Below are 15740 nucleotides of genomic sequence, written 5' to 3'. Positions count from 1 at the left end.
CTCCCCTCGGCGTCACGAAGGGCGGGCCTCAAGGGCGGGCACCACCCTTTCCACCCAATCACCGCGGCGGGCGCGCTGACTGACACCCGCTCCGCCCAATAGCCGCTCTCCGCTCACCCCCTCCCGCGACGCTGCCGCCCTCCCGGCTCCGCCATGTCGCTGCCGGCCGAGGGGGAGCCGCGGCTCCTCCGCTCCCTGCGCGCCGCCGCCGCCGCCGCCGCTCACGCCGCGTCCCTGGGGCTGCCCGCGGGGGTGGCCGCGCTGGCCCGGCCGGGCTCCAGTGAGTGCCGGGGGGGTGCGGGGAGGAGCGGGGAGGCCCCGAGCCGCGCCCCCGCCCCACCCCGCCCCACGTCTCCGCTCCCCGCAGGCCTCTTCTCCTGGCACCCGCTGCTGATGGCGCTGGCGGTGAGTGGGGGGCGGCGGGGCCGGGCCCGGGGGGCGCCTCAGGGCCCCGCTGAGCCTCCCTCCCTCCCCCCTCCCCGCCGCTCCCCTCCTCAGTTCTCGCTGCTGCTGACCCAGGCGCTCTTGGTCTTCTCGCCCGAGGCCTCCCCGCTGCGCTCGCTGTCCCGCAAGGCCAAGGTGCGGGCGCACTGGGCCCTGCAGGTGCTGGCGCTGCTGTGCGCGCTGCTGGGGCTGGCGCTGGTGGCGTACCACAAGGAGCTGCAGGGCAAGGGGCACTTCCACACCTGGCACGGCCGCGCCGGGCTGCTGGCGGTGCTGTACGCCAGCGGGCAGAGCCTCGGCGGGCTGCTGCTGCTCTACCCGAAGCTGGCGAGGGGCTGGCCGCCGGGGAAACTGAGGTTGTACCACGCCACGGCGGGGCTGGTGGGCTACCTGCTGGGCTGCGCCAGCCTGGTGCTGGGCATGTGCTCACTCTGGTTCACCGCCGCCGTCAGCGGCGCCGCCTGGTACCTGGCCGTGCTCTGCCCGCTCCTCAGCAGCCTGGTGGTGATGAACCAGGTGAGCAACGCCTACCTGTACCGCAAGCGGAGCCAGCACTGAGCCTCTCCCGTGAGTCCCGTGCAGCGGCTGGGACATGCCCCAGAGCTGGGGATGCCGCCGGTCCCCGGCCCTGGGCAGGGGAGGGTCGGGGATCCCTGCTCCTTCCCCCTCCCTCCCTGTCCATGCACAAATTCCCGTGCCGCGGGGTTACCTGCGGCGAGGTTTTGGCCTGGCGGGGGCCGGGGGGTGTTTTGCAGCCTGCCGCGGGCCGGCTCGTCCTCCTACGGGTGCATGGAACAGCGCAAGCACAGGAGGGACCTCAGCAGGCAGCTGCATGGGCTCCTGTCCTCAGCACAGCCCCGGGTGGGAGCTGGTGGCAGGGCCCGGGGACGGTTCCTGGAGCAGAGCGACCCTCGGGGAGGCTGGAAGCCACCGCAGCACCTCTCCTCCCGCCACAGCCCGCAGCCTTCCTGGCCCCAGCGTCGCACGGCTCTGTGGGCCGTGCTGGGATGGCCCCGGGGCTGCTCCCCAACGTGCTCCTGGCAGGGCCGGAGAGCTGGGAGCAGTGCCCGAGCTTGGAAACTCTTCTGTATCCAGAGCTTTTATTCAATAAAGATTTCAGGCAGCTACAGCGTGGCACGGCCTCCTTACTGCCCCAGAGAAAGGGCCAAACTGAAGCCCCCCGAGCACCCAAAACGGCACCAGCCACAGGTGGGTGGTCGGCAGGGCCCCTGCAGATCCCTGGCACCGAGCAGCCCCTGTTTGGGGAGAAAACTCCTCCTCGAGGCACGGCTCGGTGCCCTGGCTGCGGCGTGGAGAGGCCAACGACTGCTCTTTCAAAGAACTGTTTATTGATACCGAAACGTCTGTGTTTTCCCTGGGTGACAAAACCTTCCCGCGTGGTCCTTTAGAAAAATAAACTCGCGCCGCCGCGGGCTGCGGCCCAGAGCCCGGGGCGAGGAGCTCTGGGGAGCAGCCTCTCCCTCCCTCGCCAAGGACAGCCCGGCCACGCGGAGGGAGCAGGACAGAAGGGGGAGCCCATTTCTACTTGAAGGAGAGAAACCCGGTGCCAGAGGAAGCAGCTTGTGTGCCCCGCTGTAAAAATTAATTCCAGCTTCTAGGATAATCTGGCAAACGGATTAGTGGAGCGGCAGCTGAGGGCACCAGCCCCTGCTGGGGCAATGCTGCAGCAGGAGAGGAAACAGAGGAGAGCCAACGCCACGGAATGAACGCCACGGGGCCGGGGCCGATCCCCGCTCCGGGTGCTGGCCCCACGTGGGAGCTCCGTCGGCCTCCTGCCGGGGCGGAGGGAAGGAGGGTGGGAACGGGCAGAGGACTCCGCAAAGTCCCCCGAGCCTTCCCGTTCCCGAGATCAGGAACCAAACGAAATCGAGAAAGGAGAAAATGAAGTTTCGAGTGCAGAGAAGCGAGGAAGCGCGGTGCCACTCGCTGACTTGGCTCCCCAGGTGCCCAGGAGGTCCCTTCGCGGCCTCGGAGCAGGGGTCAGCCTGCGCGGACCGGCCCGAGGTCTCCCTCCGGAACAAAGCTCCCGGCGCGGGCATCCACATCCACGCTGGGGGGGCAGCGAGAGGCAGAGCCCCACGGCGCTCAGGCCCTCGGCGCTGGGCTGAGGCAGCCCCTGTCCCCGGGCCGGGAGCGTCCCCACAGGCAGCGTCCCCGTGCGGGCGTTGGCGGCTCTCCCGCGGAGCTGGGCAGGGAGGACGGGGCCGGCAGGGCCGCAGCTCACGGCTGGGACGGGGCGTCCTCAAAGCTGATCAGGCTGCTCTCGTGGCCGGCCGCCTTCCCCGCCGCGGTGGATTCGGTGGGCAGCGGGCCCTCGCTCTTCACCACCACCTCCTCCTCCTCGTCCTCCATGCTGGGCCACGCCGTCTGGTCCTCCACGCGCTTCAGCCGCTCGTTCAGCGCCTTCAGGGCCAGCTGCCTGTGGGGTAAAAGCGGGTGGACAGCGGGGTGAGGGACGGACAGGGAGCGTGGTACCTGCTCTTCCCCTCTCCTCTCACCCCACGCACAGCCCCGTGGTGGGGGGAGCAGCGACCAGCACCCACGGGCTGACCGAGCTGGGGCCGTGGCAGAGGAGGGGAAGCCAAACAGAGGCACCGAGGTGCAACGTGCAGAGCTCCCTCGCCACGTGCTGTGCTCGGGGGCTGCTCCAGAAGCGGAGGGGAGCGAGGCGAGCAGGGAGCTGGCACCTCACCCCGTGACCGAGCTGCTGCCGCACGTGCAGGAGGGCCGGGTCACGGCGCTGACTCAGCTCGCCTCCTGCTGCGCCACGGTGGCGGGGAGGACACGGCAGCAGGAACCGCGCCCCGCTGCCCGACACACCCCTTCCCCAGGACCCCCTGCTTGGCCCCAGTGCTGTGATTTTGGCTTGGGAAGCGGGCGGGCAGCTTGCAGCGGGTGCGTGCCAGCAGGCGGCCCCATGGAGGAGGCTCCCCTCAGCGCCCTGACCCCAAATCCCCCCCGGGGCCCACAGCAGCGCGGGGCCGGTGTTACCTTCTCCTCTCGGCGTCCTGGGGGTCCGTTCCCGGCAGGCTGATGGTGATGGAGGAGGGGGCGCCCACGTCGTAGCGCTTCACCGTCTTCCGGCAGAGCCTCACCTTGACCAGCAGCCCGTACACCAGGTTGGCCGCCAGCCCCACGGCGGGCTGCAGGATCTCGGGGAAGAAGGTGGCGAAGGCGAAGTGGTCGGACATATCCCCGCGGCCCCGGCTGTGCCGCTGGTAGAAGCGCAGGTAGACCCAGCTGGACAGCAGCCCGAAGCCGTAGGACACCAGCGCGGCGCTCTCCACCAGGGCGGCCAGCCGCAGCCCGGCCAGCAGCAGCAGCAGCAGCGTGGGCGCCGCCTTCACCCTCACCTGCGGCACCCGCAGCACCGTGCTGTCGCCCATCGTCTGCTTCAGCGCCACCAGCACCCCCGCCAGGAAGCCGGGCGCGCCGTGGATGCGCACCTCGAACAGGTAGGCCAGGCGGAAGGTGGCGGCGTAGGCCAGGCAGTAGGCGCAGGCCCCCAGCAGCCCCACGGCCGCGTTGACGGCGGCGTAGAACAGCAGCAGCTCCAGCGCCCCCCACAGCGGCTCCAGCAGCCGCCCGGCCGCCGCCACCGTGCCCAGGCTGAGCGCCACGCCGGCCGCCCGCCGCTCCACCAGCCCGTGGGTCAGCAGCGTCCACAGGCGGCAGCCGGGCGGCAGCAGCAGCCCCGGGGTCACCGCCAGCCCCGAGGCCGTGTCCAGGCCGAAGGACAGCGCGTACAGCAGCACCACGGCGCCGCTCAGCGCCTTCACCACCACGCTGCTGCCGCCCAGCGCCCGGGCCAGCTGCTGCCGGGAGACCGGCACGAAGCGCCGCATGGCGGGGCCGGACCCCCCCCGGTAAAGCACCGGGCCCGGTCCCGGTCCCAGGCCCTGCCCTGCCCGCCCCGGCCCGGCCCCGGCGCCGCTCGGCCCCCGTCAGGCCCCGCCGCTGGGCCAGGCCGGGCGCGGACAAACAGAGGAAGTGCGCATGCGCGGGGTGGGGAGGGGGGAAGGGGAGGGGTGTGGGAGGGGGCGGGGCTTGTGGGAGGGAGGGGGCGGGGCGTGAGGAGGGAGGGGGCGGGGCGAGGAGGGGAGCCACGCCCACTGGGAGGGGAATGGGGACATGGGGACATGGACATAGGGACATGGGACACAGGGGGGGACGGGCACATATATGGGGACATGGGGACGTGGGGACTTGGATAGGGGGACACGGGCATATGGGGGACACAGGGGGCACAGGGGACATGGGACAAGTGTGATGTGGGTATGGGGGACATGGGATGTAGGTATGGGGGACGCGGACATGGGACATGGATGTTGGGGACATGGGCATGGGGACATGGGATGAGTATGGGGTGGACATGGGGGCACAGGGGGTGTAGGTATGGGGGATGTGGGTATGGGGGACACAGGTACAGGGGACACAGACATGGGGACATGGACACAGGGACAGGGGCATGGGGACATGGACATATGGGGGACATGGACATGGGGGATGTGGACATGGGGGATGTGGTATGGGGGACACGGACACAGGGGACACGGGATACGGGACGAGTATGATACGAACATGGGGGCACAGGGGACATAGATATGGGGGATGCAGACACAGGGGACGTGGACATGGGGGACATGGGGACACAGGAAGGGACACGGGGGACACAGGGAACATGGTACGGGGTTTGGGGGATGTGGTTTGGGGGCACAGGTGGGCATGGGGTGGTTGCCCCAGGGGGACACGGACACGGGGGACATGGGGGAGTCACGGGGGACGTGGGCATGGGACGGGGAGAGGGGACACACAGGGGACACGGCCCCACGGGACACGGGGACGAGGGGACACGGGGCGGGGGGAGCCCGGGGGCCCTGCCCACGGCCTCATGAACCCACCCGTGCCCTGCCCGCGTCCCCCCCAGGTCCCTGCTGTGTCCCCCAGGCCCCGGCACAGCGAGGGGACACAACGGGGTCCCTGTCCCCCCCCCCCCCAAAGGGAAATGACGCAGCCACCGCCTGTGAAGTGAAAATATGAACATTATTTAATAACTGAGTCTCTGTAATAAACCATTTGAAAATATTTTACAAGGAGTCACACGCACGATATCTTACAAATCGTCTGTTTGTTGGTTTTTTTTTTTGGGGGGGGGGAGTTTTCCGACTCTTCTGTACAAAAAAAAAAAAAAAGAAAAAAAAAATTAAAATAAATTAAAGGAAACTAATTAAAAAAAAAAACAAAACAAAAAACAACCCAAAGCCTTTTGGATGAGCAGAGAGAAGCTTTCGGGGTGGGGAAGGGGCAGGCCACGGCCCCGGTTGGCGGGGCGGGGGCCGTGCCGTCCCCCCCGCTCCTGGATTTTACCGCAAAGGAGGCTACATGTGCATATTTATAGGGTCTGTATAGTGGCGGGGGGCTCGCGCAGCACCTAACTAGACTACAGCAGTACACACACTCCCGGTAACACAGAGCCATCTGTTCAAACACGGGTCCCAGAGACAGTAACCAAACACACACTGAGAAAGCTACAAGCGGAATGACCAGTAATTAACCCCAGCGCTAATTAGCGCCTCCACGGCCCCCTCCCCGCTGTCCCCGGTGGTCCGTGGGTTTGCTCCTGTCCCCCCCATCCCTCCCATCCCTCCCACCCCAAAAAAAAAACCCTATGACCGTGGGGCTGGAGCTGGGGGCACCCAGCGGGGACCTGGTGGCACCCGGCACGGCCCCGCTGGGGACACGGGCGGCTCGGGGACAGGTGGCATGTCCCTTTGGGGACACACAGCGCGTCCCTTTTGGGGTCACACAGCTTGTCCCACTGGGGACACACAGTGTGTCCTTTTGGGGATGCATAGCACACCCCATTTGGGGACACACAGCTTGTCCCATCTGGGGACACACGGCGCATCCCCTTTGGGGACACACGTCCCGTCCTGTTTGGGGACACACAGCGCGTCCCTTTGGGGCCCGGTCCCGCTGGCCGGCACGCGGTTTCTTTGGCAGGGCGGGACGGAGGGGCCGAGCAGGGCTGGGGCGGGCGGACGGGGAAGGGTTTCACAGTGATCTGCAGAACGGAAAAGAAAAAAAAAAAAAAAAGTACTTTTTTTTTTTTTTTTTTTTTTTTTTTTTTTTTTTTTTTCCTCCTTTTTCACCCCAATTTCTGTGCCCAAGGATGAATGAGAGCAGATGAGCTGAGAGCGGGGACCGTGGGCTCGGCCCCGTCCCGGCAAAGGCGACGCCTGGCTCCCCGCAGGGACGCTGCCACCCGCCGCTGTCCTCCCGCACGCCCGGGGGGCCGGGTACCCCCCCGATAAATCATACCGACCGTCTCCATCACCTTCCCTATTTTCAGGTTATATTTTTTCCCCCCTCTTTTTTTTTTTTTCTCGTTTTTTTTTTTTTTTGTTGTTGTTTTTCCCCACGTGTCCTCGTCGCTGGCCACAAACGCCGCCGTCGTTCTCCAGGCTGAAACTCAACGTAGAAAGATCTGGTTTAAAATCTTCAGGCTAAAAAAATAGGCGAGGGACCAGGGGGGGGGAGAAGGATGATGCGGTGTGGGGGGGGGGCACAAGGCGGGGGCTTTCTGAGTCCGAGCGGCCGGGGCGGCCGGACGCCCTCCTGTTTTTTTTGGGGGGACCCCTGCCCGCACCCCGGCTCTTCTTTGGATGCGGCCGTGGGGAGCGCAGGGGAGGGGGCGTCCCTGGGGCTGAGGGGGGTCCCCAGGGAGGTGGCTCCCGTCCCGCCGGGGCCTCGGGAGGGGATGGAGATGGAGGCTGAGAGAACAGGAGGGCGGTGGGCGCGGGTTAAAGGCAGGCGGCCGGGGGCAGCGGGTGCCGGCTGGCGCTGGAGTAGAGGAGCAGCAGCTGCAGGGAGAGCAGGACCCCGAGGGAGGGGGCGAAGGAAGCCCCTCGGCCGCAGTCTGAGGTATCTTCCTGGGGGGGCAAAGGGAGAGCGGCCGTGGGGCACCCCCGGAGCTGCCGCCGAGCCCCAGGGGCACCCGATGTGACCCCGCTGTGCCTCGTCCCCTGCCCCCACCCCCCAGACCCCCACGGTGCTGCCCACCAAGACCCCCACAGCTCTGCTCCCCCAGGGTCCCCCCAGGGCTCTGATCTCCCCCCCGGGGATCCCCCCACAGCTCCATTCCCCCCCCGGGAGGTCACCCCATGGCTCAGCCCCCCCCAGGGATCCCCCAGAGCTCTGCTCCCCTCCCCGTGGGCAGCCCCCCGCCCCGATCCCTCCCTCCCCGCGCCCCCCACGTACGGTTGCATTGTAGTCGAAGCAGATGTGGGGACCTTTCCGGTAGCGGGGCCTGTCCACCAGCTCACACTGGTTCGGGTCTCTCGGGGGAGCTTCGCGGGTCAAGGAAACGACGGGGACCAGGGTGGCGGTGGCGGGGACGACCCCAACCACGGTGCAGCCCCCCCCCGACCCCACACCCCCCCTACGCCCCCCCAAAGGATACCCCTGACCTCCGCCTGCAGCAGCTTGACGGACTCGCACTGGCTGCAGAGGGGCTTGTCGGCCACCACGAAGAGCAGGTTGGTGTTGGCCAGCCTCTGCGCGTGGAACAGCCTGTGGGGACGTGAGGTTGGTCACCACCCCGTCCCCAAAGCCCACGGGGCCACGCAGCCCCCCAGCCTTGGGGACAGACCCACCTGGAGCAGTTCCCGCAGTCGATGATGGCGTTGTAGGTGGCGTTGACGGTGCTGAAGTAGTACTGCGTCTGCTTCATGATGCAGCTCGTCTCCCGGGCCTCCATGCTGTCCGCCGTCACGTCCTCTGCGCCCGCACAGTGCCGTGGGATGGTGGCACGGGGGGCACGGGGGGCCCAGAGGGTCCGGGGCCACGTGTCCCCAGCCAGGGGGATGTCACCCGCCCGCCCCCGCGTCCCCGTCCCTGCACTCACCCGTCTGGAACCAGCTGCTGTAGGTGAGGCCGTAGAGGAACTGCTGGAAGAGGGACCTGGGGACGCAGTGCACGGCCACGTGAGCTGTGCCGGCCCTGGGGACGCGCCGGTGTCCCCCAGGGGCATCCCAGGGAGGGGACGCAGCACCGATGGCACTCACCAGGCGGCGGCTGAGGTCCACCAGGCGAGGTTCAGCAGGTCGGCCACGGTGGGCTGCGAGCAAGGAGAGGGGCAGGAGTGAGGCAGCGGGTCCCGGCGTGGTGCCGGGGCGCCCCGCGGGTCCCTGGGGGCACTCACCACGAAGACACCACGGGGAGCAGCCCCCGTGTTGCTCTGGGCCTCGGGGGCGCAGACAGACTGGAAGTCGTAGGACTCCTTGCGGGCGTAGAAGGAGTTGTTGTAGAGGGCGGACATCAGGTTGGCGTCCACCTCGCTGAAGAACTTGCCCACCTGGATGGGGACACCGCAAACTGGGTCTGCACCAAGCCTGCATGGGTCTGCACCATGCCCCCAGGGCTCCCACGGTGGGGACTCGGGGGGTGTGTAACACCACGTGTGGCACGAGGCTGGAGTCCTCAGCTCCCTCGTGCACCCCAGGAGAGGAGCATTTTGGGGGCTGCAGCGCTCACCTGGTACCAGTGATCCTCCTGGTTGGAGAGCACCAGGAAGCCTCCGTCGTCAATGAGGACGCAGATGAGGTCCTGGGGAAGGAAAACAGGGTCACCCTGGGGGGAAGAAAGGGGACAGGGGCCAGCAGGCCCCCCACCGGACCCCCGCTGCGCCCCCAGCCTTGCCCACCACCCACCTTGTTGTTGGCCTCGCAGTCCATCTCGCAGCTGCTCGAGGGGTCGCACTGTCAACCGAAATGGGGTTAGGGGCGCCGTCCTCCCCTGACAGGGCCACCCGTTCCCAGCGGGATGTCCCCAGTGAGCCAGAGGGAACACGGGCAGCACAGCCCGGCAGTGCTCCCCAGCCACCACCCCGCTGAGCAGAGCCCAGTCCCTGTCCCTCTCCCTGTCCCTGTCCCCGTCCCTGTCCCCAGCATACCCGCCGGGCACCCAGCTGGTCGCGGTCCGTCCGGTTGCTTGCCAGCACCTTGAACTTCTCTGCCCAGGCCTCCAGGTCCAGCTTCACCCCCACCACTGGGGAAGAGCAAAGGGGAGCCGCAGGCAGCGGGGGGGACGGGGTCAGCCCCGGCTCGAGGTGGGGACAGGGCTGTCCCCAGCCCAGCGGCACCGGGACCCGGCCCCTGCTCACCTGCCGGCTTCAGCGTCTTGCCCCCGATGCTGAGCTCCACGGCGGTGCTCACCAGGATCCCGATGGTGTTGTTCTCCAGATCCAGCCCCCGGTATCCGGCTGCAGAGGGCAGGGGTGACATGAGGGGACACGCAGGGCCAGCCTGGGACACCTCGCGGCGCCCCGCTGGCACTCACCATCCCGGTAGGGCGGTTTGAAGATGTAGCCCTTGTTATCCAGGCTCCTGCGGTAGAAGCTGGCATTGAAGGGCTCCGGTTCCTCCTCCCAGTCATCTGCAGCCCTGGAAAGGAGCAGACACAGTCGTGGATGTCACTTGTTCCAAGCTCTGCCATCGGATGTGTCACCACAAGGGGCCAGGCACGCAAACCCCGCCAGGACACTCACTTGTTGGGGAAGACGCGGGTGATGCCCCCATCGGTGGCAGCGAAGACAGCCAGGAGACTGTACCTGCAGGGAGAGGGGACGGGGATGCCGGGAGTTGGCAGGGTTTTGCTCACCCCCCTGGCTCCGTCCCTGTCCCCTGTCCCACCCCACGATGTCCCTGAGCCCCTCTGCCCTTGCGTCCCCAGGGGCGGCTGCGGGGAAGGGTCCCCTGGCCCCTGCCTACGTGTTGAGGTCCTGGTCCTTCCAGACGCGCTCCACCAGCTGCTGCGTGATGCCCGTGTCGAGGATCAGGTTGTGCAGGAGGAAATTGTCACCTTGGGAGAGGAGGAGCAGGAGGTGAGGGCCGGTGCCCGCAGGGCCACCCGCGCCCCGGCGCTGCCACCCCACGCCCCGCGCCCCGCTGCGAGCCGGCCCTGGCTACTCACACTGCTTGGAGTCTGGGGTCACCTTTTCCATGAGGGCAATAAAGTTCTCCAGGAACTCGGTGTTGTTATCCGACAAGTCGAGGTCTTTGCAATACTCTCTGGGGTTTGGGTGACAACGTTTGTGGTTCGCAAGGATGGAAAAGGTAAGGTCAGTTTTCCCCCCGCGCTGGTTGTGCTCGTGTCCCCTCTCCTGCCGGGCTCCGGCCAGGTGCCCACGGGCCCCGTGTCACCTCCTCGCCCCGTGGAGAGCCACGCCGGGCTGCGGGCTGCTCTGCCACCCGCCGTGCCCCTGGCTCTGTCACCTCTGTGGGCACTGCGGTGCCACCAAGGCGCTGTCACCTCCCTGGAGGTGCGCGAGCCCCAGGGCTGCCCTCGCAGGTGCTGGATGATGTCTGAAGGCATCCCAGTTTGCCCAGTTTGCCACAAACTGATGCACCCCTGCCCCTGCTCTCCCCGTACTGGGAGAGTGCCACCACTTCTGCCACCATGCCCCGTGTCCCCGTTTGTACCCACCGGCAGCAGGACTTACCTTGGGCTCACGGTGGGGACCCTGGGGACGGGGAGGGCAGCGACACAGTGCCCACCCGGCCCTTTGCACCCCAGGGCCAGCTGCTGGCATGTCCGGGGCGATTTTGGGGAGGGGGCTGACTTGGGACCCCCTCCCTGGGTCGCCGCGTCCCCGCTCGGGGGGGGAGCAGCCACCTGCACGGCCACGCGGACGCGCGCGGACACAGGGACTTGCACACCCATGGGGAGAACACGGGATATACGGTTTCTGAAAATGACCACACTGTAGGGCACCCCCTGGTTCGTGCTGGCAGGGAGGGGGCTCATGGAGCTGCTCCCAGGATGTGGAGCGCTCACCCTGAGTTCCAGACCCCCCCCTTTTTTTTTTTTTTTTTTGCACCCAAAGCTCTGCAGATCAAGCTGCAAAAGCCGTGCCCACCCCTGCTGCGCCCTGACCCCATGCCTTCCTAACTAAACAGCCCCGGGGGGCAGTGCGGGGCAGAGACACTCCTTCCTGCCCCACCTCTGGCACCATCCTGACTGCATCGATGGGCTGGGTTCATAAAAACAGCAGTTTTATGTTTCTCCTTCAGGTTCTGCTTTGGCTCCTGCATTTCTCAGACCTCACCACCCCGGCGCATTGCACCTGAGACAACCCCAAAGCCACCTGTGACAGCTCTTCAGCTGTGCATTTTGAGTGATTTTTATAACGAATCAGTAAACTGAGCAATGACCGCTGAGGACATGGGGCACCCGTGGGTGCTGCAAGCAGCCGTGTGCTGTAGGATCGCCCCACTTATGTCCCCGCGAACCGCAGCCATAAAGTACCCACCAGCAGGCCCCATAAATGTGAGGCTGGTGCCGTGCCCAAGGTTTGGGGTACGCCGGTGTCAGATGGGGCACAGCTGTCCAGGTGGGGCAGGAGTGCTCTGGGCAGCTGGCTGGGCTTATCTGCAGGGCTTTAAACTAGCCATGGTGGGGAAGGGGATGCGCCCCTGAGTGAAGGAAGCACGCCTGAGAACACTGTGCCTCTAATTAACAGCTGGGAAATACGCGTGACCTGTCCCGGCGTGATCAGGAATAGTTTTGGAGACGTGGTGTGACCAACTGCCCCGCCGAAGTGCCTTGACACCAACGCACGCAGCACAGAAAGCAGGCAAGAAGTGCAAACCACGGTGCAATTAGACAAATCCGAGCTGATTGCTGTCATGGAAACGTGGTGGGACCGACCACGTAACTGCAACACCGGGAGAGAGGGCTGCAAGCTCCTCAGAAGGGATGGACAGGGAACGAGGGGGTGCTGCTCTCTACATTAGGGAAGGGATTATTTGTGAAGAGAAGCCTCTGAGAAACAGCCACGGGCAGGTGGAGAGCTTGTGGGTGCGTCGAGGACCGCCCCAATAAAGGCCAGCTGGTGGCTGGGGCCTTCTCCAGGCCGCCTGATCCATGGAGCCTGTGGACGAGGCCTTCATGCTGCAACTGCAAGAAGCGCCGCGCTCGCACGCCCTCATCCCCACGGGGGACTTCGACCTCCTGGGTGTCTGCGGGGAAAGCTGCAGGGCTGGGAGCACCCCAGGAGGTTCACAGACTGCGTTGAGGATAACTGCTCCAGGCAGGAGCCAAACCGCCCAGAGGAGAAGCGTTGCTGGGCCTGGTGCTCACCAGCGTGGAAGAGCTCAAGAAAGAGGTCGAGACTGGAGGCAGTCTGGGCTGCAGTGACCATGCCCTGGTTGGGTTGGTGATTTTGAGGAATACAGGGCCTGGCAAAGAGCAAAGTGAGGCCCTGGACTTTCAAAGAGCAAACTTCAAGCTATTTAAAGACCTAGGAGCTGAGACCCCCTGAACACTGTCCATAGGGACAAAGGAGCTGAGCAGAGCTGGAGACTCTTTAAGGAGGTTTTCCTTAGCGCACAAGAACTCTCCAGCCCCCCGTGTAAACAGGCAGGCAGGGAGGGCAGACAACTGGGATGGCTGAGCAAGGACCTGCTGGTCAGAATGAGGCACCAGAAGGAAATGCACAGGCTGTGGGAGCAGGGACGTGTGCTGGGAAGGGCACAGGGATGCGGTGCAGATGTGCAGGGATGGGATCAGGAAAGCCAAGGCACAGATGGGACTGAGCTTGGTGAGGGACAACAGGAAGGGACTCAGCAGGTTTGAGGCCACCCGATGAAACTAAACACCTACAAGTCTATGGGGCCTGATGACATCCACCCCAGGGTGCTGAGGGAACCGGCTGATGTAGCCGCCAAGCCTCTCTCCATCATATGTGGAATGTCCTGGCAGTTGGGTGAAGTCCCTGGTGAATGAAAGAGGGGGAAACATCACTCCCATTTTTAAAAAGGGTAGGAAGGAAAACCCAGAGAACTACAGACCGGTGAGCCTCACCTCCGTGCCTGGCAAGATCATGGAACAGATCCTCCTGGAAACTATGTCGAGGCATGTGCAAGACAAAGAGGTGATCTGAGGCAGCCAGCACGGCTTCACCAAGGGCAAATCGTGGCTGACCACTCTGGTGGCCTTCTGCGGTGGAGTGACTGCATCGGTCGGCAAGCTAAGACCAACCAATGTCATCTGCCTGGACTTCTGCTAGGCCTCTGGTGTGGCCCCACATGACATCCTGGTCTCCAAATTGGAGAGAGATGGATTTTCTGGGTGGATCATTCCGTGGATAAGGAGTTGGCTTGAAGGTGGCACCCAGAGAGTGGTGTCAATGGCTCTGTGTCCAGGTGGAGGCTGGTGATGAGTGGTGTCCCTCAGGGGCCTGTCCTGGGACCAGTGCTGTTTAATACCTTTACCAACGACATGGACAGTGGGACTGAGTGCACCCTCAGCATGTTTGCAGCTGGCACCAAGCTGAGTGGTGTGGTTGATAAACCAGAAGGAAGGGATGACATCCAAAGGGACCGGGACAAGCTTGAGAAGTGGGCCCGCATGAACCTAATGAGGTTCAACAAGGCCAAGTGCAAGGTGCTGCATCTGGGACGGGTCAATCCCAGACAGGACAGACTGGGAGAAGAACCCATTGAGAGCAGCCCTGCAGAGAAGGACTTGGGGGTTCTGGTGGATGAGAAGCTGGACATGAGCCAGCAGTGAGCACTTGCAGCCCAGAAGGGCAACTGCATCCCGGGCTGTGTCACAAGGAGCGGCCAGCAGGGGAGGGAGGTGATTGTCCCCCTCTGCTCTGCCCTCCTGAGGCCCCACCTGCAGTGCTGCGTCCAGGCCTGGGGCCCCCAGCATGAGAAGGATGTGGGGCTGTTAGAGCGGGTCCAGAGGAGGGCCACAAAGCTGATCAGAGGCTGCATCAGCTCTCCTGTGAAGAAAGGCTGAGAGAGCCAGGGATGTTCAGTCTGGAGAAGAGAAGACTTCATTGAGACCTCATTGCAACCCTTCAGTACTTGAAGGGGACTGAAAAAAAAGATGACAGGACAAGGGGGAATAGTCTTAAACTAAAGGAGGGGAGATTTAGATTGGATGTTAGGAAGGAATTCTTCCCTCAGAGGGTGGTGAGCCACTGGCCCAGGCTGCCCAGAGAAGCTGTGGATGCCCCATCCCGGGAGGTGTCAAGGCCAGGGTGGAAGAGACCCTGAGCAACCTGATCTGGTGGGTGGCGTCCCTGCCTATGGCCGGGGGTTGGAACTGGGTGATCTCCGAGGTCCCTCCCAACCCAGGCGCGTCTGTCTGTCTGTCTGTCTGTCTGGGATTTTCAGAAACTATACCTATATATGCACGCGCGCAGGCGGGGCTACGCCGCGTCCATATATACCGCGTCCATACAGAGCGCACCGCGCGACCGGCTGGGCAGGGACGAGCAGCGCCGCCCCCGTGGGGGACCGCAGCCCCCGTCACCGCACGGCACGCGGGCACACGACACAGACAGCAGCGGGGGACAGGCACGACGAGGCGATGGGAGGTGGGAGAATGGGAGAATGGGGGGGGTCAGCGGGGCCGGGGAGGGGATGCACACCTCAGCAAGCGCACACACAGAGCTACCTGGGAGCAATGAACACATGTCCCTCCGACTCAAAGCTGTTTGGCAGCAGGTATTCAAAATCTGCAACAGAAAGGCGACGTTATCCGGCGGGGGCTGCCAACGGGGGCGCCGGGGGGCGTTAGGAGGGAGAGAGACAGACAAGAGAGAGAGGGCAGGGAAAGAGACCGGCTGCGTCGGTGACAAGAGAGAAAGGAAAGGCCGTCGTGCCGGCCGGCCGCCCCCCACGTTGGGAGGATTTGGACCGAATTGGCTGGTTGGCGGCGCGAGCGCGCTCGGCTCGGCGGGGCGGCACGCGGGGACACGCGTGCAGGCGCTCGCACACATATATAGGCACGCGTCCACGTGCGTATATATGCGCGGCTGGTGGCGTCTCTCTCTTATTAGGGTCATCGACAACGGGAGGGAACCGCATGCTGTGCTCGTGGGCGCAGGAGAACCACCGAAACACTTGGTCGTCAGAGAGAAAAGGAGATTTCAGGCATCGGCATGGCCAAACCGGGCACCTTGACGAGGACAGTCCAACCAGCGGCTCGTCCCGGGGCGAGGGGACGCGCAACGCACCGCGGGGTCCCGCCGCGGGCACCCCCCTCCCGTCCCCGGGGCGGCGGGACCCCCCGGGGACGTGCGTGGGGAGGTGCCACGGGACACCCCGGGGTCCCCACGGTGTCGCCCCCCCACCCCGGCGGGCACCGCCGCCCCCCTCAGTGCGTTGCACGGCCCGGCCCGGCCGGAGGTTGGACTGTTGCTCTCCGAGGGCTGTAGGCAGGGGCTGGGTACAAGCCGATGAGAGGAAGAGGAGGAGGAG

General features: G+C 65.2%; 3 protein-coding genes across 5 annotated transcripts in view; 1 reads left to right on the top strand and 2 right to left on the bottom strand.

Moving 5' to 3' along the window:
• Window positions 1-132: 132 nt before the first annotated feature.
• On the top strand, window positions 133-1571 carry CYB561D2 (cytochrome b561 family member D2). 2 transcript variants are annotated; one of them, XM_082768379.1, is made up of 3 exons: window positions 133-280; window positions 368-405; window positions 499-1571. In XM_082768379.1, exons 1-3 carry the CDS (start codon window positions 154-156, stop codon window positions 1000-1002), a joined length of 669 nt encoding a protein of 222 aa, XP_082624505.1. In that variant the 5' UTR covers window positions 133-153; the 3' UTR covers window positions 1003-1571. The 2 variants fall into 2 exon arrangements, with proteins under 2 accessions (XP_082624505.1, XP_082624504.1); XM_082768378.1 differs by having other exon boundaries at window positions 368-1571.
• A 203-nt stretch (window positions 1572-1774) lies between these two features.
• TMEM115 (transmembrane protein 115) lies at window positions 1775-4450 on the bottom strand. Its single transcript, XM_082768377.1, has 2 exons — window positions 3457-4450; window positions 1775-2884 (listed from the first exon to the last, which is right to left on the bottom strand). The coding sequence occupies exons 1-2, from the start codon at window positions 4308-4310 to the stop codon at window positions 2686-2688; spliced, it is 1053 nt and encodes a 350-aa protein (XP_082624503.1). The 5' UTR covers window positions 4311-4450; the 3' UTR covers window positions 1775-2685.
• Window positions 4451-6110: 1660 nt separating this feature from the next.
• The window catches only part of CACNA2D2 (calcium voltage-gated channel auxiliary subunit alpha2delta 2), a 169772-nt gene continuing 160142 nt past the window's right edge, over window positions 6111-15740 (bottom strand). For both annotated transcript variants that reach the window (XM_082768358.1, XM_082768359.1), the window contains exons 23-38: window positions 14935-14995; window positions 10438-10535; window positions 10236-10326; window positions 10013-10075; window positions 9805-9908; window positions 9629-9727; window positions 9419-9513; window positions 9177-9224; window positions 9001-9072; window positions 8669-8821; window positions 8532-8584; window positions 8372-8427; window positions 8121-8244; window positions 7928-8037; window positions 7726-7814; window positions 6111-7397 (exon numbers count right to left, since the gene is read on the bottom strand). In XM_082768358.1, the coding sequence (XP_082624484.1) occupies window positions 7269-7397; window positions 7726-7814; window positions 7928-8037; window positions 8121-8244; window positions 8372-8427; window positions 8532-8584; window positions 8669-8821; window positions 9001-9072; window positions 9177-9224; window positions 9419-9513; window positions 9629-9727; window positions 9805-9908; window positions 10013-10075; window positions 10236-10326; window positions 10438-10535; window positions 14935-14995 (1445 nt within the window). In that variant the 3' untranslated portion in view covers window positions 6111-7268. The remainder of the gene's footprint in view (window positions 7398-7725; window positions 7815-7927; window positions 8038-8120; window positions 8245-8371; window positions 8428-8531; window positions 8585-8668; window positions 8822-9000; window positions 9073-9176; window positions 9225-9418; window positions 9514-9628; window positions 9728-9804; window positions 9909-10012; window positions 10076-10235; window positions 10327-10437; window positions 10536-14934; window positions 14996-15740) is intronic.

The sequence above is a fragment of the Aythya marila genome (assembly GCF_965140915.1).
Source record: "Aythya marila genome assembly, chromosome: 10".
In the NCBI taxonomy this organism is placed as follows: Eukaryota; Metazoa; Chordata; class Aves; order Anseriformes; family Anatidae; genus Aythya; species Aythya marila.
The sequence above is the reverse complement of the archived record's forward strand: the minus strand, read 5'-3'. Positions and strand labels throughout refer to the sequence as shown.

Bases quoted from the DNA above. Each gene is read 5' to 3' on its own strand.
- CYB561D2 (XM_082768378.1), top strand. From the start codon at position 154: ATGTCGCTGCCGGCCGAGGGGGAGCCGCGGCTCCTCCGCTCCCTGCGC. The intron at 281-367 runs GTGAGTGCCGGG...CGCTCCCCGCAG, and splicing joins GCTGGCCCGGCCGGGCTCCA to GCCTCTTCTCCTGGCACCCG.
- TMEM115 (XM_082768377.1), bottom strand. From the start codon at position 4,310: ATGCGGCGCTTCGTGCCGGTCTCCCGGCAGCAGCTGGCCCGGGCGCTG. The intron at 2,885-3,456 runs GTAACACCGGCC...TTTACCCCACAG, and splicing joins CAGGACGCCGAGAGGAGAAG to GCAGCTGGCCCTGAAGGCGC.